This window comes from Macaca thibetana, chromosome 7, assembly GCF_024542745.1.
Source record: "Macaca thibetana thibetana isolate TM-01 chromosome 7, ASM2454274v1, whole genome shotgun sequence".
Taxonomy (NCBI): domain Eukaryota; kingdom Metazoa; phylum Chordata; class Mammalia; order Primates; family Cercopithecidae; genus Macaca; species Macaca thibetana.
The window spans coordinates 156,848,412-156,876,313 of record NC_065584.1 but is presented as its reverse complement, the minus strand read 5'-3'; the positions used below and the strand labels follow the sequence as shown (position 1 = coordinate 156,876,313).

The 27,902-nt window shown below is 50.8% G+C and overlaps 1 protein-coding gene and 1 long non-coding RNA gene across 2 annotated transcripts in view; one reads left to right on the top strand and one right to left on the bottom strand.

The window, feature by feature from the left end:
• GRAMD2A (GRAM domain containing 2A) overlaps nucleotides 1–22,893 on the top strand; it is a 40,461-nt gene extending 17,568 nt beyond the window's left edge. The window contains exons 2-12 of the mRNA XM_050796348.1: nucleotides 12,510–12,602; nucleotides 13,446–13,503; nucleotides 13,870–13,945; nucleotides 14,586–14,689; nucleotides 15,319–15,417; nucleotides 15,708–15,779; nucleotides 17,288–17,344; nucleotides 18,964–19,108; nucleotides 19,244–19,454; nucleotides 20,348–20,452; nucleotides 20,713–22,893. Coding sequence (XP_050652305.1) covers nucleotides 12,510–12,602; nucleotides 13,446–13,503; nucleotides 13,870–13,945; nucleotides 14,586–14,689; nucleotides 15,319–15,417; nucleotides 15,708–15,779; nucleotides 17,288–17,344; nucleotides 18,964–19,108; nucleotides 19,244–19,454; nucleotides 20,348–20,452; nucleotides 20,713–20,716 — 1,024 coding nt within the window. The 3' untranslated portion in view covers nucleotides 20,717–22,893. The remainder of the gene's footprint in view (nucleotides 1–12,509; nucleotides 12,603–13,445; nucleotides 13,504–13,869; nucleotides 13,946–14,585; nucleotides 14,690–15,318; nucleotides 15,418–15,707; nucleotides 15,780–17,287; nucleotides 17,345–18,963; nucleotides 19,109–19,243; nucleotides 19,455–20,347; nucleotides 20,453–20,712) is intronic.
• Nucleotides 22,286–27,403, bottom strand: LOC126958190 (uncharacterized). The gene is made up of 2 exons (XR_007727133.1): nucleotides 26,591–27,403; nucleotides 22,286–22,460 (listed from the first exon to the last, which is right to left on the bottom strand). It is a non-coding gene; the product is annotated as an uncharacterized LOC126958190 (long non-coding RNA).
• Nucleotides 27,404–27,902: the final 499 nt, after the last annotated feature.

Genomic DNA, 27,902 nt, shown 5'->3' with positions numbered 1-27,902 from the left:
CCCACTTTCTCTGGTGCAGTCTTACTAGCTCGTCTTCTCACTTATAGGCCAGTAACTCAGAAATTTATCCCTCCTGCATAACCCTTTCTTCTGAGCTTCTTAGTCGTATATAGTTTGACATCTCCACTTCAATGTCTCTCACACATGTTCAAGGCTGAACTCGTGACTGTTTCTTCCAACTAGGCTTTTCTTCTAGTCCATTTTTACCTCGTTTAGTCTCAGCATAACAGCCCACTATCCTACTCACTTAAGCCAGAAATCTAGAGTCATACTTGACACCTTCTTCTTTTTACCTCTCATCCAATTCATCACCACGTCAGATCGATTCTACTTGGAAATACATATTCCGAGTCCATCCCTGCCCCTCCATCACTACTGCCACCCAGTCCAAGATATCATCTGTCTGCTGAGTTACAGCCTTTCACCTGATCTCTCTCCATAGAAAATTGTAAACACAACAAAGGACGAGAGAGATGTCCAGTGGATCCCCATGTATCCATCGCCCAGCTACAATAACCAACAACACGAGTCATTCCTGTTTCATCAATATTCACCCTCCACTCCCTTGCCCCACTTCCTTGGGATTACTTTGAAGCAATTAACACACAAAGTTGATAATATACTTTCCTGTTTAAATCTCCACATTGGTTTCTCATTGCTTTTAAGATAATGACCAAAACCATTATAGAGGCCCATGGGCCCTGCATAATCTGGCCCTGCCAACCCCTCCAGCCTTGTTGCTTACTACTTCACTGCTCACCTCTGCCCTCCAGACCCAAGGCTCTATTCAGCTTCCTCACACATGCTGTGCACTTCTGGCCTTGGGGCCTTTGTATATGGCAACCCCTGTACAGTGACCCTCTCCACCCAGCATCCCCCTTCTCCATTTTGCTAGCATCCCTTGGAGCTCCAATGCTGTGCATCTTCAGAAAAGTATTCCTTGCCCTCCAAGGTTGAGTCAGGACGCCCTGATGGAGGTCCCTCCTGGGATGGGGGTTCATCTGACCACAGAGGGCCAGTGGCCATCTGCAGTTTATACAGTTCCTGGCCTCTGCTTTTTTCCCTCAGACAACATTTGTTGTCCCTCCTGGGCTGTGACTTTCTCACCCCTTTGCAGAGGAGTCACTGAGGCCCAGAAAGGAAGAGTGGCTTACTCAAGGCCCCTCAGCAATGAGAAGCAGTTTCAGGCCTGCATCCCTGTCTTCCTGTCCCCAGCCCCAGGCTCTTTCAGGACCCCAAGACCCTTCACACTTGCCTATGGTCCTGAGAAGAGCCTGATGGATCCACAAAGCCACAGTGATTCTGAGGTGGGTGTCCCAGGGTGGTTGGGGTGGGCTATCTGTACAGTATCCACGTTGGACAGAACTGACTTGTCTCCAGAGTAGCCACAGCCCCTGGCAGCCCTGAGTGGGGGCGTCTGAGCGGCTCAGCCTGTCTGTGGCCCCCCCACTCAGCAGGCCTGGCCGGAGGGTGGCCAGCAAGAGCACAGGGGCACTCTGTTCCTTAATGAATGCAAGTCTGTTTTTAGACCTGAATGACCAGCTTTTTGTCTGGAAACGGCCAAGCCCCAAGTGGCCTGCCAAGAAAAAGTGGTCTATGAACAGACCCGGGGGTGCCAGCTCAAATAGATGCCGCTGCAGCAGCGGGCATGATGGGACGGAGCCAGCAGCCAGCAGGGCACTCTTTGCAGGGCTGGCTCTGTGATCTGGCTTGTGCTTTGTAGGAAATCCTGGATATCCCCAAGAGGAAAGCTTCCCGGTTTCAGCTGTTTGTCCCTGTCTGTCTCCCGTGGCGACTATTCTCACTGCACAGGCCTTTGAGCTCTGGGCAGGAGCGGGCAGTGATTGCTGGCCTCTAACCTCTGGTGGAGGGAGGAGAGGAAAGGGAGGGACCCTGAGCGTGGCTGGGCCAGAGTGCGATCGGGTCGTGCCCCCCAGCCCATGGCGGTGGGAGGCAGTCACTGGGTGTGGCCCAGGTGTAGAGAGGGCCTTGCTGCAGCTGGTGCCTTGGACTGTAGTCCCAGTGGAAAGATTCAGGCATGGAGGACACATATGGAGCTTTCTGGGTGCCTCTGAGGCCCAGTGGTACCCCCATCTTCACTTGCGTGGGTAGAGGCCCCTCTAGGTATCCTCCAAGGATGTGATGGGACAGAGGCTAACACAGCGCTCAGTGGCGCTAGTGGGGGATGTGCTGCTCAGTTGGCAGGGCTGTGAGTGTCCCCAGCCCCACCCCAGACTGAGTCAAGACCTCTTGCAGATCCTTACAGTAGCCCTGATGATCTGCAGGTCACAGAGGGGATTATTTTTTTCTCTGCGTGCCATTTTGTAGAGACACAAACACAGAAGGAGTTAATGGGCATCCTAGGGGAGCAGATCCTCTTCGTGCTTTCCTAGACTGGAGGCCTGGCCCGTGGCCCCCTGCTTCTCTTTCTCCGCCTCCTGCCCCCTCTTCCCTCGCTCTAGAGCCAGTCTCCATGGCCACCCAGAGGTTCTGCTCTAGTGTAGCTGCAGCGTGCACCTGCCTGCTCTCTCTCGCCTGTTTCCTCCTGGCTGCACACCCCCACATCACGGATTTCCCAGTTAGGATTGCTTAGGAAGGGAATCTGACAGGCTGGCTCATCTTTTCACTCTAAAGAGGCTGCTGGTCAGCTTGCGATGGCTTTTCCTGGGCCTGGAGCACACCATGGTTCCACTGCCTGTGGCCAGAGTCACTTGGTAGGTCTTGGGAAGATAGGCCTTTGGCCCTCCACATCCCCCCTTCGTCTCAAAGCTGCTATAGGCAGTGATGGGAGAGCAAGCCTGTTCCTGTCCTGGGTGTTCTCAGAACCCTTCCTGGAAGAAGGGATCGTGACGAGGTTGAGTTCCTGCCCCTCTGGAGCGCGCTGCCAGGAGAGCTGAGTGGAACCCCTACTCACTAAGCCTCACCCCCTTACAGTCAGTATGAGACTCAATTATGGGATTTTTCTCCCCTCCTCCAGTCAGTGGAAAGGACAAAGCAGTCGTCCTAGATATGGAATGTCACCTGAGAAAACAAAAAGGGAGGTGCAGCTTCTATGAAAGTGCAAGACAGCAATAATAACATTATTTTTGCAAAAGAGGGAAATTACCTTTTATCTTCAAGTTTCAGCACGTTGACGATGAGCCTACCTCTCTCCACAGAATCCTAGTTTGCTATCAGGAAAGGTCTTGTCACCCAGTTTCTGACTGTGTGTGGGGACTGTGGCCCTGAGAGCACATAGGGAGTCTCTTGGGAAGGACACAGTGTGGTTCAGAGCTGGCCTCTGCCACCTGGAAAAGCTGGTCTTGTGACTTCCATGGTATAACCTAGGAAATGGGCCCTCAGGCCTTAAACAGATGAAGGGAATCTTATTGACAGAAGGGAATCTTATTGACAGTGGGGTCCCCTGCCTTGCCAAGGAAGTTCCTAAAACTCAAGAGGGCCACGGTGAAGAAGGCTCAGGAGGGTCAGGACCCCAGTTTCAGAGCCCAGGCAGGCAGATTGGCCTCGGAGAGAAGCCACAAAGAAAGGAGGGGTGGGGGCAGGGTTCTTCCTGTGCTTTCTTAGTTGGCTAGGGGTTTACAATCACTTGGGAACCCTTAAAAGCTAAAGCCGGCCAGGTGCGGTGACTCACGCCTATAATCCCAGCACTTTGGGAGGCTGAGGCGGGTGGATCACCTGAGGTCAGGAGTTCGAGACCAGCCTGGCCAACATGGTGAAACCTCGTCTTTGCTAAAAATACAATAATTAGCTGGGCATGCTGGCACATGCCTGTAATCCCAGCTACTCACGGGGTTGAGACATGAGAATCTCTTGAACCTGGGAGGTTGAGGCTGCAGTGACCCAAGATTATGCCACTGCCCTCCAACCTGGGTGACAGAATGAGACTCTGTCTCAAAAAGAAAAAAAAGAAGCTGAACATACACCTGCCTTATGACCTAGCACTTCTAATCCTAAGTGTTTACCTACAGAAGTGAATATTTGCGTGCACAAGACTGGTAATAGAATTTTCATAGCACTTTCATAAGAGGCAAAAACTGGAAACTGCCCAAATGTCCATCAATAGTAAAATGAATAAATAAATTGTGGTATATCCATATTTCAAATGCATTGCTGAGTAAAAGCAGACAAGTATGTATGGTATGATTCCATTCATGTAAAGTCCCAAAATAAGCAAAAGCACTCTGGTGCTGGAAGTCAGGATGACGGTTATCCATGGCCAGGAGGGTGTGGCCAATGAAAGTAGAAGCAGCAGCGGGTGGTTCTGGGGGCCTTGTTCCCAGGTGTGTACTCATTTGTGAAATGCATTGAATTGTACATTTACTTAACATGTGCTTTTCTGTATGTAAATAATACTTCAACAACAATTTAATAAATCTATAATTATTTAAATGCTATTCCCAGATATTCTGATTTAACTGGTTTGAGACAGAGCTCAGGCATCTTTTTTTTTTTTTTTTTTAAAGGACTGCAGGCGGAGCACAGTGGCTCATGCCTGTAATCTCAGCACTTTGGAAGGCTGAGGTGGGAGAATTGCTTGAGGCCAGGAGTTCCAGACCAGCCTGGGCAACATAGCAACACCTTATCTCTATAAAAATAAAAAATAAAATAAAAATAGCTGGGCATGGTGGCATACACCTGTAGTTTCAGCTACTTTGGGAGGCTTAGGCAGGAGGATCACTTGAGCCCCAGGAAGTTGAGGCTGTGGTGAGCTATGATTGCACCACTGTGTTCCAGCCTGGGCAACAGAGCAAGACTCCATCTCTTTTTAAAAAAAAAAAAAAAAAAAAGCACTGCAGGTGATTCTAATATGCACCCAGCCGGCTACACTTTAGAGCTAAAAGGAGAGTGTCCTTTCGCCCTAAAGTAGGAGGTGAGCTGAGTGAGAGGTGAGGGTGGCGTGAGGAGACCTTGTCGGGGAGATCTGGAGCAGCCAGTCGGGGGAAGAGTCCCAGGTCCAGCCTACTGAGCTCCAGTTTGCAAAGTTCTATCCAGGACAGATGTCCACGAAGCTTCCTGTCCTTGGATGGCTATTTCCCTGGTTTCTGGGTTTGTACTGTCGGGGCCTGTTGCCATGATGTGTTTTTGTTTGGAAGAGAACAGTGTTGTTTTCAGGTCTCTGCTTGGAGCTCGCTGGGGCCGAGCGTCCTGGCTGGCTGCACAAGAGGGTGGAGCTGTCTTTGGCCTGGCCTTGAGAAGAGTTGGCAGGACCCACAGGGTCCACAAGAAGTCAGCTTGGGAGAGTGCGGTTACCTCCTTGGAGGAGTAGATGCCCAAGGGGACCACCCCACCCCAGCTGTGGGGAAGGCCCTGCCTGTGACCACGCAGGCCCGGCTGAGGTTTGTGCTTCAGCATCAGCCACAGGCTTGGCCACTGCGAGAGGCTTGGATGAGTACTGGAGGGAGGTTTGCCCTGTGGTTAGGAAGGGCTGGGAAGTCTGGGGAAGTGTTGCCAGGGCATGGCCCGCCCAGGGGCGTGTAGCCCACTGGAGACAGGAGGGACCCAGCCTGTGCTTTCACCCAAATACCCCATCCTGCCCAGGCCCTTTATTCTTTCCTTGCGCCTCATACCTCCCACCTGAGTTCCTCTTTGATCAGTCAACCACCCAGGGCTGAGTGCCTTGAGGTACCGGACCAGAGCTCCTGGAGGGAAGGGCCCTGCTGTGGGGGACCCCGTCAGCTCCTGTCCAGCCTCTCCCCTCCTTTCCTGCTGGGTGTGTCATTCTCTGTGCTCCCTCAGTCTTACTGCCTTGCTTTTTCCTCTCCTTTTCCCTTTTGGGGTGTTCTCTCTCTTTCCCTGTCTCTCCTTCATTCAGCAAACACTGGGTGCTGGCTGTATGCTGGGGATACAGAGATGTACGGGACATGCCCTTGCTGGAGCTCAGAGTCAACTGGGGGACACAGATGTGTAAACAGACAGGCACACTCTGGTGTGGTAAGTGCTGGGGCAGCAGCCTGCAAGAAGCGACAGTGGACCACAGAAGAGGGAGTGAGCCCCTCTGCTGGGGCAAACCAGGGAAGGCTTCACAGAGGTGGTGACATTTCACCTGGGGCTTGAAAGATGACCGGGAACTCCCCAGGTATATAAGCATGAGAAGGGTAAGCAGGTAAGCAGGCAAAGCACATAGGTGTGAAGGGCTGCTGTGGCATGGAAGTGAAGGTGCTGGGCTGCACTGCAGGTGAGGGGATGACCGGGGTGAGGTTGGAAAGCAGGAAGGTCTGGGAGGCCAGCTGAAGAAGTGACGGGAAGTGAAGAAGGAGCATCAGCAGGAGAGTGGCAGGATCAGACCCAGGCCCTAGCTGGCCCTCTGGGCAGTGTGTATGTGGGAGAGAGGCAGGCAGTGTGTACCCGCACAGCTGGAGGCAGGTTCGGTCAGGGAGCTGTTGCCAGCATCTGGGAAAAGGATCGTGGACTGGCTTGCGTGGTGTAGCAGGAATGAGAAAAGAGATGGTTTCATGGGTTATCTCGGGGGTCGGTGGGGAGGACCCGAGGGCTTGATTGGCTGTGGAGGTGGGGAGAAGAATGAGTGGAGTATTCTGGCCTGGGTAACTGTAGGGAGGATAGAGCCTTTCACAGACATTGGATGCCAAGGAGGAAGCAGGCTTGGGGGGCTGCTGCTGAGCTTACATGCATGGATGCATCTAGATGGCAGGGTGTGAAGCTTGGGAGGGTGTGGGTGTCAAGGTTACAGAGTTAGACTTGGGAGTGACTGCCTGGTGTGGGTATTTGGAGCCCGGGGGAGGTGTGCAGAGCAGAGTGCCTGTATCAGGTGCACCACGAGGCCCCTAGACTCCTGTGTATCTGGGCTCCCACTCGTTGCCCTCTCCTCTCCTGCCCTGTCTCCCCATTCTTGACATCTCCCTGTGCTGGTGCCATTCTTGCCCTCTGGCAGCTTCTCAGGCTGAGGAGCTCCCTACCTGCCTCATGATGCGAAAAGAGAGTATTTTTGCTGCCTGGGGCTGGAGAGCACGAAGACACCTGCTGTGCCCCCTAGGGAGGGGCCTTCCTGCCTTCAGACCAGGCTTAGCTGGGGGAAGGGGCCTCATCAGAGGATTTCCAATCTTTTGTACCCCCTTTAATGTCAAAATACTGCCACTCCCCTGCTCCACACCTCTCCTGACAGAAATTAGAGTTTTTTGTGGCTTCTAGGACTCCTGACATGAACTCCACAGCTGGGGCGTGGGGACGGGACGGGACAGGACAGGACGGGATGGGACAGAGCGGGAGGAGATGTGGTTCACGACCCACAGGGCATGAACACCTAGCGTGAGAAAAAGTCTATGACTAGAGTCTACAGTGGCTGCCCGCAGGGTGGGCGACCAGGCTGAGCCCTGTGCTCTTAAAGCCTCCTCCTTTGCCCTCTGGGTTGGGGCCCAGCTGGTCACTGGCTGTCCCCTGCCTGACTGGTTCTGCTGGTGCGTGCTCAGTGACCACTCTGCCCTGTACTTCTTCAAGTGGCACTGCTCCCATTTCTTTTCTTTTCTTTTCTTTTTTTTTTTTTTTTGAGGCGGAGTTTCACTCTTGTTGTCCAGGCTGGAGTGCAATGGCACCATCTCAGCTCACCGCAACCTCCGCCTCCCAGGTTCAAGCAATTGTCCTGCCTCAGCCTCCCTAGTAGCTGGGATTATAGGCATGTGCCACCAGGCCCAGCTAATTTTGTATTTTTAGTAAAGACGGGGTTTCTCCATGTTGGTCAGGCTGGTCTCGAACTCCCAACCTCAGGTGATCCACCCGCCTCGGCCTCCCAAAGTGCTGGGATTACAGGCGTGAGCCACTGCGCCCGGCCTCTTTATTTTCATTTGTCAAAATAAACACTACAGAGGAGAAGATACAACTATTTAGTGGAAAGTGAATGAAGATTGTTTTGCGAGCACTGCAGGTTTCCTCATTTTGGCCATAGGAAGGGTCTCTGAGCCAAGAGCATTATCAGCAGAGAGACAGGAGGAACTGGCTTCAATGGATAAACATAAAGGAGTGGCTTGTAACCATCCCCTTGATCACGTGTAAAGGAGTTGGCTTTTTTTTTTTTTTTTTTTGAGACGGAGTCTCGCTCTGTCGCCCAGGCTGGAGTGCAGTGGCCAGATCTCAGCTCACTGCAAGCTCCGCCTCCCGGGTTTTTTTTTTTTTTTAAAGACAGAATTTCACTCTGGTTGCCTAGGCTGGACTGGAGTGCAATGGTGCGATCTCGGCTCACTGCAAGCTCCGCCTCCTGGGTTCAAGTGATTTTCCTGCCTCAGCCCCTTGAGTAGCTGAGATTACAGGTGCCCGCCACCATGCCCAGCTAATCGTTGTATTTTTAGTAGAGATGGGTTTTCACCATGTTGGCCAGACTGGTCTTGAACTCCTGACCTCGGGTGATCCACCTGCCTCAGCCTCTCAAAGTGCTGGGAGCCTGCCTGCAGATCAGGCTCAGCCACCACGCCCAGCCAGGAGTTGGCTTTTAATTTAAAGAGACTTGAGAGTTGGCCGGGCTTGGTGGCTGAGCCTGGTCTGAAGGCAGGAAAGCCCCTCCCCAGAGTTGTTGTGAGCGCCTGCTGCATGCTCAGCACTGGACTCAGGGGATTCAGTGAAGGACTAGGCGGAGTCTGTGCACCTCCAGGGGCTCACAGACTCTGAAGCAGTGTGACAGATGCTGAGAGGAGACTTCCCATCAGGGTGCTGTGAGTGTCTGAAGCAGAGACTCCTCACCTAGGCTGGGGGAGGGCTGAGGGAAAGCTTCTCTCCCTGAGAAAGTCACATTTCAACCTAAGGATGTGTTTGGTTTGGAATCCATGCAAAGACATGATTATCTATGCAAGATTAGATAATCCATACAAGATTATAATTATGCCAGTTTCTAAGGCTCAGCTTCCTTTTCTCTAGGAACCCCACTGTGAATATTTCAGATCTGTGCATCCTCTGAGCTCCTGCTGTCCTGAGAACTTGAGTCACACTCTCAAGCAACAGGCTCCCTGCCTCTGAAAGTACTGTCTAAGCTCCTTCCCATTGTCATCCCATTCTATCCCTCGTCCATCCTTTAGGCTAGAGTGCAGGTTCTTTAGAGCTGAGCCTACAGGATTTTTCCCTGGCAGCCCCATGGGTTGACTGCCAGGCTCACGCTGTAACGGCTCAGTGGTCTGATTTGTGTATGCTGCTCCTCCAAGGACTGTCCTGTGAGAGGACTTAGACCAAGCGAGAAACATACATGGAAATAGATGGAATCTACCACACAGTAATTACACACAGACACAGCAGAAATAGCACAGACAAAAGAGAAATGACAAATTGGGGGAAAATATCACAAAAACGATAAACTAAGGATTAACATTCTCAATAAAGAATTTACAGGTCAGACATGGTGGCTCATGCCTGTAATCCCAGCACTTTGGGAGGCCAAGGCAGGTGAATCACCTGAGATCAGGAGTTCAAGACCAGACTGCCCAACATGGTGAAACCCCATCTCTACTAAAAAAACAAAAACAAAAACAAAAAAATATATACACACACACACACACATATACATATATGTACACACACACACACACACATATAAATTAGCCAGATGTGGTGGCAGGCTTCTGTAATCCCAGCTACTCAGGAGACTGAGGCATGAGAATCGCTTGAACCTGGGAGGTGGAGGTTGCAGTGAGCTGAGATCACACCATTGCACTCCAGCTTGGGTGTCAGAGTGAGACTCTGTCTCAAAAAAAAAAAAAAGAAAGCTAGACATGGTGGCTCACACCTGTAATCCCAGCACTTTGGGAAGGTGAGGTGGGATGACTGAGCTTAGGAGTTTAGGACCAGCCTGGACAACACAGTGAGACCACCCCCTACAAAAAAATGAAAAACAGCCCGGCGTGGTGGCGGAGGCCTATAGTCCCAGCTACTTGGGACGCTGAGGTGGGAGGATCACTTGAGGTCTGGAGGTTGAGGCTGCAGTGAGCCAAGATTGTGCCACTGTACTCTAGCCTGGGCGACAGAGTGAAACCCTGTCTCAAAAAAAAAAAAAAAAAGGCTGGACACGGTGGCTCATGCCTGTAATCCCAGCACTTTGGGAGGCCAAGGCAGGGGGATTACAAGGTCAGGAGTTCGAGACTAGCCTGGTCAATATGGTGAAACCCTGTCTCTACTAAAAAATACAAAATTAGTCGGGTGCAGTGACACACGCCTGTAGTCCCAGCTACTTGGGAGGCTGAGGCAGGAGAATCACTGGAACCCAGGAGGCAGAGGTTGCAGTGAGCCGAGATCCCGACACTGGACTCCAGCCTAGGCAACAGCAAGACACCATCTCAAAAAAAAAAAAAAAAAAAAGGCCAGTAACAATTTATACAAATGAAGAAAGAACTTCAATACAAACGAAGAAAGAATTTCACCTGTGAATTGTCTATAAGACAATGAAATTCTAGTGGTTAATAATTATTTGGAAAAAAAGTGTTCAACCTACCAGTAAGCAGAAATACAAATGAAGACAACATATTTTCACCTATCAGATTTGCAAAGGTGAGTGAGAGACAATATCCAGAGAAGGGCCTGAATATCGGGAAACAGGCACGCTCATATCGTGCTGATGCCTGGGTTAACTGGAATAGTATCTGTTCATTCTTTTTTTTTTTTTTTTTTTTGAGATGGAGTCTCGCTCTATAGCCCAGGCTGGAGTGCAGTAGTGCCATCTTGGCTCACCGCAACCTCCACCTCTTGGGTTCAAGCAGTTCTCTGTCTCAGCCTCCTGAGTAGCTGGGACCACAGACGTCCGCCACCACAACTGGCTACTTTTTTTGTATTTTTAGTAGAGACAGGGTTTCACTATCTTGGCCAGGCTGGTCTTGAACTCCTGACCTTGTGATCCGCCTGCCTCAGCTTCCCAAAGTGCTGGGATTACAGGCGTGAGCCACCGCGCCTGGCCTGCATCTGTTCATTCTCAATCCACTAATTTCACTTCTGAGAATCTATCCTAGGAATGGACAGTGAGTGACATGGGAAATTTCTCATGAAATCAGGTTAAGCCACAGAAGTAGGGTACACAAATTATAGATTATATAACCATTTGTATAGGTTATATATTTATCATACATTTTTTCTTTGGGTGATTTTTGGGGAATCTTTCTTATAGGTGATTTTGATCTTATATTTTTTATATTTTCTATAATGAGCTTTAAAAATCAAGGGGAAAAAAAACCTCTGTGAAATGTGACGTGAAGGAACCAAATAAATCCAGAAATCAACTTTGAGAGTCAAGTCTCTAACAAAATCTGTCACTTCACAAGATTGTTGTAGGTATATGTTGATATGTGTGGCAAAATCCTCTCTAAGGTGGAGGACAGAGGTAACCAGGCCACATGGCCATGGCTGGACTGATTTTGTGGGTGAGGTCACTGGCTGTTCACTGTAGTACCGGACACAGCCTGTCCCTCGGCAGGACTCAGTTTCATAATCTGTACAATGGTATGGTGGGAGGGGGTGAGGCTAAATCAGTCTCTGAGGGTCCTGGCAGATCTTAGGCTGATGCAATAACTCTGTTCTTGAAGAAGAGAACTTTGGCTGGCCTCAGACACAGAGCGGAGTGTGACTGAGCACTGAGATTTGTAGGTTCCAGGCTCCAGCTCCTAATATGCTGTGGGACCACTGCACATGACCTTGTTACCTGTTCCTGACCACCATACTGCCCCAGTGTGGCCGTGTTTCTTGGCCATCCTCTCTCTCGGTCAGCCCCTGCGCCCACTCGGTTGGAGCTGGTTTGATGGCTCAGGCTTTATTGATGTGAAGCCTGGAGGAGCGTTTCTTTGGAGGAAGCCAGGGTAACGATTCTTTGGAGCATTTAGTGGAGGCAGGAACTCAAAGGCCATTGGAGAGCCCTACCTGCCCAGGGAGAAAGGATCTGTTCCCTCCCATGCTGTCCCTCAGGGACATTTTTGAGATGGTTTGGCTCTCATCACCAAGCTGTCCTGACTGTTGGAGGTGACTGAGGCCACTTCCTGGTATAAGACGGCTCCTCTCCTCCTGGCCACACTCACCTGCAGGCGGACGGGCGTCCACCTCCCACACCTTCAGCGCATTAGCTCCTGGGCTTCGTTTGATAAGGCCTCCTGTGCTCAGCCTCCTTTCCCGGAACCTGATGGTTTACAGTCACGCTGCGCGGGTACTTTGGACACTTTTGTTCTCGGCATAAGCAAGTCTCAGGGTCCTCCCTCTCAGTGTGCCTCCTCAAGGGTGGGGCTAGAGGCCTCACTCAGCCTGGCCTACGAGCTGCCTGGCACTGGAGATGAGGTAGACAGGTTGATTTTCCTCCCAGCCCAGGCATAAGCAGAACTTCTGGCTTTTGGGAAACATGCTGTGTGAGACCCCCAATTCCATCAGCCATCCCAGAACCTCTGCCTGCGCTGCTGCCTCTGAACTGTGACATCTTCAGTGTCACCCTCAATACCAGGGCCAGTCTTGGGTGGGGGACAGAGGCAGCGGCCCTGGGCATGGTGGGGCTGGTGGGGAAAGGTGTCCTCATGAAGCCCCCTTACTGATGTGGGCCTGTTTTTCCCTAGCAACCAACAAATGCACGGAAAGACAGCTTCTCTGAAGAGTGCTGTGCCCTGCAAAGAGAAACCAGACAGAGTTGAGGAGCCCCCGGACTACAGGTGAGGACCCCTTTCCCAGTCGGAGATACACACAGACTTAGGGGTGGGAAGCCCTCAGGAGGTGACCTGTTTGTAAGAAGACCTCAAGGCTGAGCCGGGCCCCTTTGTAGGTCTGTGAGGTCAGGCACAGGCTGCCCCAGGCTTCTTCCTCCCGCCCCTCAGGGCTGTCCCAGTGCACTGGGACCTAGCAGAGTCCATGCTTCTCGGGTTTCCAGCCTCCTCCCTGCTCACCTGTGCCCTGGGCCAACCCAGACAAGGCAAAGGTTTACCTTTTTTCTCAGCGTCATCCCCCTTTCCCAATGTGGTAGCCTCAGTCAGGTCAGGTGAGTCTGTGCCAAGCTTCCCGCAGCAGAGCTCAGGCCACAGGGAGGAGGCGGCAGGGAGGGCAGTCCTGCTGGCATCATGGCCTGCGGCCAGGCCCCGGAGCTGTGAGTCTGACACCTTCACCTTACCCACACCCCAAACTGTCCCTATTCCGGCACTGCCTGCTCCCCTGCTTACCCCTTGACCAGAGAAATGGGACAGGGTCTTTGACACCCAGGTGGGCAGCTCCTCAGCATCTCTGGGAGACTGGGCGCACCTCCTGGAGATGCTGCTCACTCGCATCGGGGAAGGTGGGCCCTTGGCGACCCCTCCCTGCCTCCCGCAGTGCCCTCCCCCAGGGATGAGCTGTATAGCTGTGTTCTTTCTGTACTTGTCATTTTGCTGTGTCCCCTAGAGAAGGGCCCTAGTCTCCGATCTCTGCCCCAAGCTTCTGGCTCAAGGCCAGGGCAGAATTGGCACTGAGTACGCATGGGCAGGACTGGGGTTCCTTGTCCCCAAAATGGAATGTCTCCTTTGCAGCCCGCACTGGCCAGAAGGCTTGAAGGGTGAAGAGATAAAGAAGTGTGGCCGAGAAGGGGTAAGTCTGGAGGCTGACTTCTCACTATTCACCCAGGAAGGGGTCCTGGGCTGCCAGAATTCAGTGACTTTTGGCGCCTTGGCCACCAGGCCGGTCATCAGGAAATCAGGAAGCCTCAGTGGGTGTCCCTTCCTGGGTGGGAGTAGGGTGTCCCCTTCTGCTAATACAAGCTGCCTGTCAGGACCAGCAGCACCAGGGGACAAGCTGTGCTTGGCACACAGCCCTCCATACTCACTGGCTGCTTACTAGCTGCCTCATGGTAAGTCCCCAGCATGGGCCGGGGGGGCATTTCCTGTTGGCTGGAGCAGGGCCCCTTTGGCGGTCTCACCTCCCAGGGCTTCTCAGACGCAGCCTGTGTGTTTGCAGATAACACTGAATAAATACAACCAGCAATACCACAAGCTGTTTAAGGATGTTCCCTTGGAGGAAGTGGTTCTCAAAGGTGAGCTGTCTCCCTGGTATAGCTGGTTAGGCACCCAGAGTGCCTGGGGCCAGGGACCTCTGCTCTGGAGCCTCCAAAGCATGACTTAGAAATGGGAACTGGCTGTCCTTTAGATGTGGACCACTCCCCCAGAATGTGAGAAGACAGGGCTGGTTTGGGACATAGCATTGCATTTTTGAAGGTTTTCTTGGGGAAACGTCAGGGCTTCGGAATCTTGTGTCTGTTCTGCTCTTACCGGTGACTTCTTCCCTGCTCTGGCCTCTCACTGAGCATGTGGGGGCATTTGCACAATCAAGGCCCTCAGGGCAGAGCAGAGCAGGGAAAGGTCAGGGATTCTGCCTGAGGTTGTGAGATTGCAGGCTCGGAGATCAGGGCAGGAACTTGCCTGGACCCTCTGGAGCATGGGTGGAGAAGGAAGAAACATCCAGCAGGCTGGTGGAGTGGAGGGGTAGTCAGGAGAAGGACCCTTCAATGCTGGGGAATGGACTGTTTGGGGTTTGGGGTCTGTGGTGGGGAAGGGGGAGTCTGAGGAAGATGGGTCCTGAGGCTGGACTCTGGACTCCAGAGTGTGAGGACCCACGTCCTGGGGCTTCCTGGGCTGACCTTGCTTATGGCCATTTTCTCTCCTGTGACATCCTAGTGTGCTCCTGTGCCCTCCAGAGGGACCTCCTTCTCCAGGGCCGGCTCTACATCTCCCCCAACTGGCTCTGCTTCCATGCCAGCCTCTTTGGCAGGGATATCAAGGTAGTAATGAGTGGTAAGGGCTGCCATGATCCTGTGAGGGGAGAGCCAGCCTCATGCCTCAAAGTCATGCCTATCTCTCTGCATGCTGGGCCCCGGGTGGAGCCCCTTGCTGGTTGGATGAGCAGCTTTGAGGCATCCCATCCAGTGTCCAGTAAAGTCCTGCCCCTTCTGAAACAGGGGCCCCAATGTGGACCCCACATCTGGCCTGAGCTGGCCTGAACAGTTCACAGCCAAATCATTCTGCCTCTGGGTATTTCAGAAATGCTTTGAGAATTAGAGCGGGATGTCACATTTAGGGGGAGCCATAGTTGTGGCCAAGAAGTAGCCTATGGAGCTCCATTACTAGGGTATGAGATTTGCCAGAGCCACCATCCTTGGCCTCCTGGATAACAGGGATCATACCTATGTGACAGCCAAGAGTGACACGTCCTGCCAAGGCTGGGGCAGGGTGGCAGGCACAACCGGAAGGGGAGCCTGGCTGAGAAGGTAGAAGGCTCAGACACTTCCCCACATGGGGCCAGGCTCCTCCATGTGGCCATGCTGGGCTCACAGCTGGGTCCCTATACAGGGAGCAAAGGGACCATGTCCTTGGGGGTTAGTCCTGAGAGAAGCATCCCTCTCCCTCTCAGGTGGTCATTCCTGTGGTGTCTGTGCAAATGATCAAAAAACACAAGATGGCACGGCTCCTTCCCAATGGACTGGCCATCACCACCAACACCAGCCAGAAGGTCAGTGCACTGGGCTGGCGCTTCCTTGTCAGTCTCCTGCTCCCAGCCCCAGCAGCCCATAGTCTGACTTGGGCACATTCCCAGGTCTTTATTTCACCCCACCCTGCAGCTCTCCAGTACGTATTTCAGGCCATACAACAAGTTGGAAGAGAAGCTCCTAGGCAGAGCTCCTATTGGCTCTCACGGCCTGATACTCCTGTGGGCCTGTGCCCAATCCAGGAGCGGGCTGGCTGGCACAGCAAGGGGTCTCATCTCACCCTATCGCTGTCTGTTTTCTTTCCATATCCCAGTATATCTTTGTGTCACTGCTCTCCCGGGACAGTGTATATGACCTGCTGAGGAGAGTCTGCACCCACCTACAGGTATGGAGCTTGGGAGCAGGAAGGCCAGGGAGGTCTCTCAGGCCTGGATGCAGGTGGACAAGGGTGTTGGGGGAGGTTGCCCATCTCTCCAGCATAGGGAACAGGGCAGGGAGAGGGGAGTTAAAGGCTCAGGCTCAATGTACAAGAGACAGTACTTGGATTGTGTGTCTATGCTTGCAAGCATGTCTTTGAGGCCAGTGGGCCCCCGTGTGTCCCCATATACAGATGCTCCTTGTACATGGGCTTATGTCCCATAAACCCATCAAAAGTTGAAAATATCATAAGTCAAAAATGCACTTAATAGAGGTACACATTACCTACGGAACATCATAGCTTAGCCTCACCTCAAACATCTCAGAATGTTTTCATTAGCCTAGAGCTGGGCAAAATCATCTCAGACAAGGCCGGGCGCGGTGGCTCAAGCCTGTAATCCCAGCACTTTGGGAGGCCGAGACGGGCGGATCACGAGGTCAGGAGATCGAGACCATCCTGGCGAACACGGTGAAACCCCGTCTCTACTAAAAAATACAAAAAAAACTAGCCAGGCGAGGTGGTGGGCGCCTGTAGTCCCAGCTACTCGGGAGGCTGAGGCAGGAGAATGGTGGAAACCCGGGAGGCGGAGCTTGCAGTGAGCTGAGATCCGGCCACTGCAATCCAGCCTGGGCGACAGAGCCAGACTCCATCTCAAAAAAAAAAAAAAAAAAAAAAAAAAAATCATCTCAGACAAAGCCTGTTTTATAATATAACTTATTGAATCCTGTACTGAATGTGAAAAACGGCTGTATGGTCCCAGCACTTTGGGAGGCCGAGGCAGGTGGATTACCTGAGGTCAAGAGTTCGAGACCAGCCTGGCCAACATAGTGAAACGCTGTCTTTACTAAAAATACAAAAATTAGCCGGGTGTGGTGGCAGGCACCTGTAATCCCAGCTACTTGGGAGGCTGAGGCAGGAGAATCACTCAAACCCGGGAGGAGGAGGTTGCAGTGAGCCGAGATTACGCCATTGCACTCCAGTCTGGGTGACAAGAGCAAGACTCCATCTCAAAAAAAAAAAAAAAAAAAAACAAACCAACCAGAATGGCTATATAGGTACTTGAAGTACGGTTTCTACAGAAAGCGTATCATTTTTGTACCATCATGAAGTTGAAAAATCCTAAGTGGAACCATTGTAAGTCAGGGACCATCTGTATGTCCAGGGCCTCACTTGTGCTTCCTTAATGCACAGATAGGAACGTGTAGCTGCTTCCCAACATGCCCTGTGACTCTCTCTGGCCTATGGTGAGGAAGAGGGGAGGGGTGGGGCAGCAGGTGGGAGAGTAAGTTGCCTGGGGTTTGCCTTCTGCTCCAGCATTAAATAGGGGGCCCCCTATAGACCCTGGGAGCTGGGCTTCACCTGACACAAAGTGGCTTATCTGGAGGTAAAGCTCTCTTGGAGAGAGCTGATGCTTCCTCATGCCTGACCTTGCCTGTTCCAGATGGACAAGTGACTGCTTTCCCTTTCCTCCTCAGCCTTCCAGCAAGAAGAGTCTGAGTGTAAGAGAATTTCCAGGGAAACCTGAGACTCTGGTGAGAGCTGAAACTGGGAGCAAAGACTGCTGGACTGACAGTGCCTGGAGCTCTGAGGCTTCTGGGCCTCCCGGGGGGGCCCACAATGCAAATGCAGAACTGGGGCACCAGGCTCAAGAGCCAGTGGCTATATTATGCCAGGGCATCTCCTAAACTTGCTGCACCATAATGCAGACCCACCAGGGCCTCAGCAGATAGGCTTTCTTTTTTCTTCCTTTTTTTTTTTTTTTTTTTTTTTTTTTGCGACAGAGTCTTGCTATGTCACCCATGCTACAGTGCAGTGGCAACATCTCAGCTCACTGCAACCTTCACCTCCTGGGTTCAAGTGATTCTCCTGCCTCACCCTCCCAAGTAGCTGGGATTACAGGCACTTGCCATCACACCCAGCTAATTTTTATATTTTTAGTAGAGATAAGGTTTCACCATGTTGGCCAGGCTGATCTTGAACTCCTGGCCTCAAGTGATATACTGGCCTCCACCTCCCAAAGTGCTGGGATTATAGGCGTGAGTCACCGTGCCTGGCCGATAGGCTGATTTTCTGAGTAGAACAGAAGTTCAAGCCCCAAAACACTGGCCAGGTTGGGTTGCACACCTGTACAGATGCAGGGCCAGTGGCCCATCCTCTTTTCTTCAGCTGAGTCAAGATGGCCTTCAAGGGGATAAAGATGTCCCTGGGAGCTGGGTGCAGTGGCTCATGCCTGTAATCCTAGCAATCTGGGAGGCCAAAGCAGGAGGATGGCTTGAGCCCAGAAGTTTAAGACCAGCCTGGGCAGCATAGTAAGACCCTGTCTCAATAAAAATACAACAAATAGCAGAGCATGGTGGCACACACCTGTAGTCCCAGCTTCCCAGGAGGCTGAGATAGGAGGATCACTTGAGCATGGGAGGTTGAGGCTGCAGTGAGCCAAGATCACAACACTGTATTTCAGCCTGGGCAATAGAGAGAGACCCTGTCAAAAAAAATAAAAGATGTCCCTAGGGCAGAACTCCAAAGACTATCCTTATAGAACCCAGACAGACTTATTTTAGATTTGCCAAAGATCCAGAAGTTTCCTTTGGCAGCTGGGGCCCTGGGTAGGCAGAGCTGAGTTTCTAGGGCAGGGATGGGGTAGAAATGACCCTAGGGTGTTTGAAGACTCCTTCAGTAACTATTAGTGGTTAACCAAGCATGTGATATGCATAATACCATGTGCCGGATAGAAGGTGAAGTTCCCATTTTTGTGGATGGGGACCCTAAGTTCTTCCTGCTGAGGTTAGGGCTTGGGATAGAAGGAGCCAGAACTTACCCTACCTAAGACATGTTGTGCTGAGCTTTCTTGGCTCAGATCTGAGCATGTATCTGGGTTGCCTCACATCTAAGATCCCACTGTGGTTCTACACTAGCAGTGTTCAAGGACATCATTTCCTGGCAGAATAGCTAGTCACAGCAAGGGAGCAGAGAGGAGAGGCATATGGTTGCTGTAGCAACTGCCCTCCCCACTTGTACCTGCTTCCATCCCTGGCTAGGCATCTATATTTGGTAATATCTGGAGAAAACTCTGATAAACCTGGTGTGGGCTCCTTAGGGCAAGTGAGTTCCCAAGGGCCATGGTAAGATAGCTTCTCCTGTCTTACTGCAGGAAGTCCTCATCCCTGAGATGAAGTGGAGAAAGGTATGCCCTTCCTCCAGGTCCCTGTCTCTACCAGACAACATCCCTTGTATCCCTCCAGCATCCGTGGACTCCACAGACAGTTTCTTCCCCTCCAGGAAGCCTTCAAGGTCTGGTAAGTTCGGGGGGCTTGTCCATGGCAACTACTTGCAAAGGCCAGACTTTCTGTCTTCCCAGTTCCATATAAAGGGCTCACCACAGCCAGCAGGGCTTCTGGGAGCTGATTTTTTTTTTCTCCAAATCCATATAGAAAAATCAAGAACCCAAGTAGCTTCAGAAAACGGTGGGAAGTGGGCATGGCCCATGCCGGGCTGGGGTCCTGCCTGCCCTAAGAAGATGCCAAACTGCTCTCCCACTGCAAAGAATGCTGTCTATGAGGAGGATGAGCTGGAGGAGGAGCCCAGGAGCACTGGGGAGCTGACACTGTGGGATTATCGGCTCCTCAAGGTCTTCTTTGTGCTGTAGGTGACTATACTGGGGAGGGGGACAGACCCACCTGCATGTCTAGGTGTTTGCAACAAGGGCCTTGGAGTGTGGGGAGTTCACTATTCAGAACCGGGAGGAAGGTTCTGAGTCAAATTCAAGTTCTTGGGTGGTATTTGAAGGCCATGTGGCATGCCCTTCTGTAGCAAGAGAAAGGATCTCCAGTTTTTATTCTTGAAACCTTGTAATTTAGGGTTAAGACTATTTGGTGGAGAGGGGCAGGATATGGACATGTTGAAAAGAGGAAAAGCTGCATAGGATTTGGGAGAAGGAGGGCCAGGAAAATTGGAGAGAGAGAGGAAAAGCATGGCCTCTCCACTGCCCACCACTAGGGTAGCTTCTGGAACCCCTGACTTGTCTACCTCTGTCTAAGGACCAGTAGAGCAGTGAGCATCGTGGGAAGTGACATGAACAGCCAGCCCCTGCTTTCCCTCACCTTAGCTCATCAGCCTCCTCTGGCTCTGCTAGCCGAGTTTTGACCATCAACATCAGCACCTGCTGGGGGGAATGGGCCCAACGCCTAGGGGGTCATCATCATGGCCTCCCAGTGGAGGCACAGGAAGGACCACGGTGGCTAGTGAGAGGGAGGGTAGGATGACTGTTCTGGCTGTCTGGCCAGAGCTCCCTCCAGGGCTCAGCTGAAGGGCCCAGAGCTCTAGCTGGGCTGTGAGGACACTTCCATGGGGAAGTCTCAAGACCCTTACATGGCCTCTGGGAGGAAAGATGCTGAGGCCTGAACTGGCTGCAGGACAAAGGGCTCTTTAATTCTTCCAACTGCAGGGGTAGCTTGGTTCCCACTGTTTGTGGTGAACTTCCAGAAATGCTCTTTCTGTGGAAGAAATATTCAATTCCGTATTGTCCCTTTCTCCAGGATCTGCTTCCTGGTCATGTCCTCATCCTATCTGGCGTTCCGTATTTCTCGGCTAGAGCAGCAGTTATGCACCTTGAGTTGGAACGGCCCAGTCCCTGGGCACAGGTGAGGCCTTTTCTCTTCCTAATACTTCTGATATTGAGGGTTGAGGACAGGGGCCAAGAACCTCAGGCCAGGCTGCCTGGCTGGACTTGGTCCTGTTTTGAGCTGACTTCTGACCCTAAGCAAGGTTGGGCAGCATGCAGGGTACATCGGTCCGACCCAGGCCCACTCTTGGGGGAAATAAAGTTATCACTGGCCCTTCTGCCCATGTCTGTCTGCCTTCTGGGCCCTTTCCTTGATGTGGACGTCTTTCCTGTGTGCAGGTAACAGCCACTTGGCCTTTGTCCCCATTCCTTCTTCAAGAAGAATGTTCTGGGTGCTAAGTCTCCACCAATGTGGTTTACAGTGCTGCTGCGCTAAGACTGCCTATGAAGGAAAACATTCCAGATCCCTCCTCCTCCCCGCAGCTCTTCTCCTCCCTCTATGAGAGATCTGAAGTACCTATTTACAAAGTAACTGGCTTCTACGATTTTTGGACCCAAACAAAAAGCCAGAGTTTTTGGAACCAACTGAGGAATTCTGTACACAAAGCTTCAGCAACCACTTAAATGAGAAAAAAAAAAAAAACCACAACAAACTGGGTCCTTGGAAACAGTTCTGGCACACAGGCAGCACACTGGAGGCCACCTCAAGGGACAGAGGCCATGCTTTCATATTTGGAATGTGGCTCTGCCACACAGCTCACCCCCATGGTGAGGTCAGAGGTCAGAACACAAATCACCCATGTGGGCTCTGCTCTCTCCCAACACTCATGTGTTCCCACAGGGCTTCTCTGCGGGCAGCCAGGCACCTGTCAGGCTTGGGCAGGGGCCTGCTGAGAAGCCGTGAATGCAGAGGGGAGGGCTCACGGCCAGGATTCCAGCCAGAGATGAATTTCCATGCTCTGGGCCGGGGCTCTGTGCCGGCCCCTCATGAGGTGGCTGGCTGCATTACGGGGAGATGTTGCCTATGGCGGGGATGGTGGCAGGGGCTGTGAAGAACAGAGGTACCCAAATGCTGTGTCCTCAGCTGTCACTTTCTGGTGAGACAGGTGGAGCAGGGCCTTTGATCACTGTGGTCACAAACCTGGTACGGGGTTTTGCCCTTGTGTGTTCAAACATGTCTAAGGTGTCCCAAGCCCTGGAAATAGGGAAGGGGAGGGTGGAGGCTTGCATCTGAGGTCTTGCTGTCTACTCCCTGCCTACCTGCCCAGATCTCAGGCATGGCCAACAGCAGCCCATTCGGGGGGCCTGTCTGGGCAGCTGCGTGTGATGGTGTTGAGCCATCACAGGGCAGAGGTCACTGTGTCACCCCTGTAGTCACTGGGTTGCAGGCCATGGAGGAGGGACCTCCAGTCCATGGGGCCTATTCTCCATTAAGGTGGAAGTATCCACTGTGGGCCTGGAACAGTGCAGGAACCAGGCCAGGGGGTCTATCTCATACCTCTGGGGACAGGAAAGGTAGAGGATGAGGAGCTTGGACATAGTGGCGGTTTTGCCTTGGATATTCCTCTTCCTCTATCAAGGCCTTCTCTTCTCTGTGCCCCACAACTCTGGCCTCATCACCCTGGGACTCCCATCTGCTAAGATAGTGGCTTTGGAGGTTCTGGAAGGGCCTTAGTGAGGAGCCCAGAAGTATCAGGGAAAGTTGCTGGAGATGGGGTGGGCAGTGTCAGAAACAGCCACTGTTTTCCCCTCTTCAGACACTGAGAGATTAATCAGGGAATGAAATCCAGGTGGAAATTATTTATTGTGGAGCAGACGACTGTCTGTCCTGTTTATGACAAACCCAAATGAGGACCGGAGGGACTACCAGTAAGTGGTCTCTTCATGCTCTCCCCATCCCAGTTTATAGGATGAAACAGCCTGGCCTTTTGTGTTGCTTGCACCAAATCTGTATGTCTCAGGTGAAACTCACTCTTCCATGAACGGCCATCCTTTTTTTTTTTTTTGGAAACAGCCCCTTTCACCCTTTCATCAGTCTTTTTTAGGAAAATAACCCTTCTTGCTTCAGCACTTCTCCCTGGTCCTTGCTGAAAGACAGAGATAAAAATCCATTCTCTGAGCCTTGCTAGGTTGTCAGAGGCCATGAGAGGTGCCAGTTATAGGTGGATATGCCAAGATGCTGGTGAACTTGGTCTTCAGGTATACTCAGGCTCAGAAAGGGCAAGAGCCATGCTGCAGGGCAGGTGACTTTGGAGGTGCACTTGGGGCCCAGGGCTTTGAGTGGTGTGGGTGTGCCTGTCCTTCCAGATGGTGCTGTTTCTCCCTGTTGTCCCCCTACCTGGTCCTCTGGGGCCACCGTGCCTTCTGCTGTGTGCATTTATAAACGATGTGTATTTTATATAGACCTGTTTGCGATGGCTGATGCTCCTCTAATTCCCTGAATTTGGTTCAACCACCCTTGGGTTGTTTTGCTATGGCCTTTGCCTTTGAAAATATTTTAAAATAAAAAACTTGATTTTTCTAGTGTACGATGGTATGGAAAGTTCATTTTTATCCTCTCACTACTCACTACAGGTACTCTTACTGACATACTCAGCCCTCAGGAGACTGATGGAGCCCAAGTCATTCCTATAGTCCCAAGTACTCTGCAAATCTCAAAGGACTTTAGCTGAGCTGACTTATACCTCAGGTGTATGGTGAAGAGTGAGGGTGGCCACAGCAAACCCCCACAGCCCTCTGCCTCTGTCGGGTGGACACTGGGAATAGTTACCCATTTTCTCTGAGCAACTCCAAAGCAATGTCCCTGGCTCAAACAGGACTATGCTTCTGATGCAGGAATTAACGTATGGAGTTCAGAGCCAGAAGGCTCGTGCGGCCTTTTCTATGACCCAGAGTCTAGGTAAGGAGGTAAAATTCCAATTTGGGCCATATCACCTGTCTTCTTTCTCCCTGTGATGCCCCCTCTAGTAGTGATTCATTCATTCAATAAATATTATTGAGCCAAGACTACATGCCAGGCACTAAGCTGGGCACTGGAGCCATGAACATGGCAGGCATGTCTGTGTCCCATGGAACTTAACTTACATTCCATGTACAGGTAGATTCCAAGTAAATATGTAAACAAACAAGATAATTGCAGATAGTGATTTTCAAGAAGAAACAGCGACATGATGAAGTGTGATGAACAGTGGTACAGAGGGAGATGGCTTTAGATGACATGGTTAAGAAAGTTCTCCAAAGTGACAAGCTGGTGCTTAAAGCATCAGCAGTCAGTCATGAGAGGAGCTGGGAACAACACATTCCTGGAAGAGGGATCAGCAACTGCAAAAGTTAGGAAAGGACATGTTTGTCTCTGAGGAGCAGAGAGACTATCTGCATGTTAGAATCCTAGGATACTAAGTGGGAGAGTGACATGAAAAGAGGTTACAGAGGTCAACGCAAGAAAAAACCCAATGGAAAAATGAGCAAAAGGCTGGACCCAGTGGCTCATGCCTAATCCCAACACTTTGGGAGGCTGAGGCAGGTGGATCGCTTTGAACCCAGAAGTTCGAGACCAAAGTAGAGATGGGGAAACCCCGTCTCTACTAAAAATAAAAAATCAGGCCAGGCGTGGTGGTCATGCCTGTAATCCCAGCAGTCTGGGAGGCCGAGGTGGGTTGATCACGAGGTCAGGAGTTCAAGACCAGCCTGACCAACATGGTGAAACCCCGTCTCTACTAAAAATATAAAAATTAGCCGGGTGTGGTGGCGGGCGCCTGTAATCCCAGCTACTCAGGAAGCTGAGGCAGGAGAATTGCTTGAACACGGGAGGCAGAGGTTGCAGTGAGCTGAGATCGCGCCACTGCACTCCAGCCTGGGTGACAGAGCAAGACTCCATCTCAAAAAAAAAAAAAAAGTTAGCCAGGCATGGTGGTACGCACCTATAGTTCCAGCTACTCAAGGGTTGAGGTAGGAGGATAGCTTGAACCCAGGAGATGGAGGTTGCAGTGAGCAGAGATCACGCCACTGCACTCCAACCTGGGTAACAGAGCAAGACCGTCTTAATAAAAAAAAAAGGCAAAGGATTTGAATAGATATTTCTCTAAAGAAGATACACAGATGGCCAATAACCAATGAAAAGATGTTCAACATCACTAATCGTTAGGGAAATGCCAGTCAAAACCACAATGAAGTACCACTTCACACTCATTAGAATGGCTACTCTCAAAGAACAGAAAAGAAACAGAAAATAACAACTGTTGGTGAAGATGTGGAGAATTAGTAACTCTGGGAATGACTTGGGCTAGGTTGGTGAAGATATGGAGAACTGTACTGTTGGTGAGAATGTAAAGTGGCTTAACTACTGTGTGAAACAGGACAGTGGCTACTCAAAAAACTAAAAATAGAATTACCATACGATCCAGCAATTCTACTTCTGAGTATATAGCCAAAAGAACTGGGAGAATAATCTTGAAGAAATTTTTCTTTTTCTTTAAAGACAGGGTCTCACTTTGTCACCCAGACTGAAGTACAGTGGTGTGATCACAGCTTACTGCAGCCTCGACCTCCAGGGCCCAACTTGAATAAATACTTGAACACACATGTTCATAGCAGCATTATATACAATAATCGAAAATTAGAAACAACTCAAGTGTCCATCCATGGATGAATAAACACACACATATATATATATTATCTATATATACACACAATGAAACATATATGGATATTCATCTATCCATGGATATGTAAATATATATATACAAAAATATTCAGCCTTGAGAAGGAAAAAAAGTCTGACACATGCTTTAACATTGATGAACCTTGTGGACATTAAGCTAAGTGAAATAAGTCAGTCCAAAAAAAAAAAAAAAAAAGATTCTGGAATCCAGGCTTGTAAAAAGAAAAAAATAAAAACAAAACCCCTCACAAATACTGGGCAGGGTGCAGTGGCTGATGCCTGTAATTCCAGCTACACAGGAGGGAGGATCACCTGAGGCCAGGAGTTTGACACCAGCCTCAGCAACACAGCGAGACCCCATCTCTTAAAAAACAAAGACAAATACTGTATGGTTTAGCTTATAGGTGGTATGTGGAGTAGTCAAATTCATAGAGACAGAAAGTAGAATGGTGGCTGCCAGGGGCTGAGGGAAGGGGGAAATGGAGAACTGTTGTTTAATGGGTACAGAGTTGCAGTTTTGCAAGATGAAGAGTTCTGGAGATCGGTTGCACAATAGGGTAATGTACTTAACACTACTGAACTATATGCTAAACATGGTTAAGATGGTAAATTTTATGTCACTTTACCACAGTTTTTTTAAAAGTTAAAAGAGTTTGGTGGGGTAGGCAGAAGAGTTTGGATTTTATATATTCCCTGGGTATTAGCTCAGATCGGAAAGTTTGGCAGGGCAGATTAGTGGTTGTTGAAACCAAGTGCTTTCCTTTGCTAGAGGAAATAAACACCTAGATATAATACACAGAAAAATATGGCTAATAATCTATAGGCTTTTCAGGGACTTAGAGAAACCAATCCAATAAAATTCTTTAAAGTATGCCCACTCCTCACTATTCCCAGGGACTGATTGATAGCAGCAGCATCACAGAGAAGGCATATAATCATATATTTATCATGGCAAGGAGCTAACTGTATCAGGGAGAAATAACTGCCTTAAATTTGGGGAAACAGAAGGGAAATATACATTATGCCAGAGCCTCAGTTTTGCAACATGGGCCTTAACAGAAAGGAAGGGTCATGGGAGGGGCAGGATTATTAGCGAAAAAGGCATTCAGGAATGAGGGGGACTCAGGGACAACTTCATCCCACTGAGATGTCCTGGGAATAAGAAACTACCCCCAGCCCCTCTCTCAGGTGCCCAGCCAGCCAGCCATGGCCCCTCTACCTGACTGCCAGACTGAATGAGGCCTGGAAGCCCATGGTGCTCCTCTCTCCTAGCTGCTAGGCCACAGAACCAGGGAGTCCTAGAGCAGAGAAACTTCTCAGAGAAGGATCTCCAGGTTGCCTCAGGACTAGACTGAGAGGCCAGATCCTCAAACTCAATCCAGGGCTGGCTGTCTCTCTGAGAAGTGATGACAACTGAGCCACCAGGCGGCAGCAAAGTCCAGCAAAGAGACCCAGAGGTATTGGGGTAAGACTTCATTCTCCCCGCTCAGAGAAAGCTACCCCTGGCCCCTTGCTGCGGAAAACGGGCCCAGAGCCCTTCCTGTCCAGGTCACCTACCTATCCAACAGAAGAAGGGAATCTTCAGGAAGGCTTGTGTGGCCATTTCCCCCGAAAAGAATGGCTCTATCCGCTTCCGCTTTGGTCCTCCTCTCCCTCTTCTCTCATCACCTGGGGAAGGGCCAGTGCCGATTGTGAAAGGACGTTTCAAGGGCTCTCCAGGCTTCCCCCAGCTCTGGCCACTAGGAAGGCAGGCGTGGAGAACAAGTGTGTTTGTTTGTGTTTCTGGGCTGCAACGGTGGAGAGCGCAGCTTCTAGGGCATAGAAATCCCAGGCTCTTCTCCAACCTGCCCTTGTTTGGAGTAGCATTTTCTCTTAGACACAGAATTACCGAAATCTGGCTCCTGTGAAGTGTGATTTCATGATGGCAACAACACTCTTTCCGCTCCTGCCTTTATTTAGAGAGCATGGGCTGGACCCCAGAGCAGAGCGTTTTAATGTTTAACAGTTCCACATGCTCTGTCTGCTGACAGGGAGAGGGCGGGAGGCACTTAAGCCTCTCAAATGATATTCTAGAGAAACCTGAGTTCATCCCCCTGCATGCCTGACCTCCACAGAGCCAAGGAACACCTGGCACCCAGCAGGGCCCTGCTTTTGCTGCTGCCTTCGTGCTGGCAGGGCTCCTTGCCTTCCCGGAATGTGTTCCTTCTTGTTTGCCACTCAGTGCTTGGCCCAAAGCCAAACCTGGGCTGCTCGGAATGCCATGCCCCCACTCACTTTTCTCTCAGGATCTGAGACAAGGCTCTCTTCCGCCTGGGGAAAGGCCAGGCCCTCGCTGCAGCCTCATCCCACTGTGCAACTTCTCTAGGCACATCAGACTCTCCACCGACTGAAAGCAGAAGCACTTAGGGAGAGGACAGCAGGGTCTCCAGGAAAGCAGACAGTGTGGCATATTTATATCCTGTTGGTGGCCTTCTAAATTGAGCCAGAGTGGGCAAAGAGTTATTCACAAGCTGTTCATTAACTTGCTAAATGCAGAAAGGTTGGGTTGGGCACCACTCTGGGAAAACATGACACCCCTGCTCCTGGATTCAGTCTAGCATGAAGGCGTGTTAATTGGTGTAGGATTTCTATGGCAATTTTTCTTTGCTGTTAGTTCCAAATACCAGACTAGTCTGTGTGGCATGCTGTCTCCAATATATAACCACATTTAAACAATTTATTAAGCACCTTCTATGGGGTCCCGAATTCATGCTTCTATAGATACTATGACACTATAATTTTCTGAGCACTTAATTGTGTACCAGGCACTATATAGGGTGCTTTTTATACTCATTATCTCATTGAAGAGAATCTCAATACACCAATACAC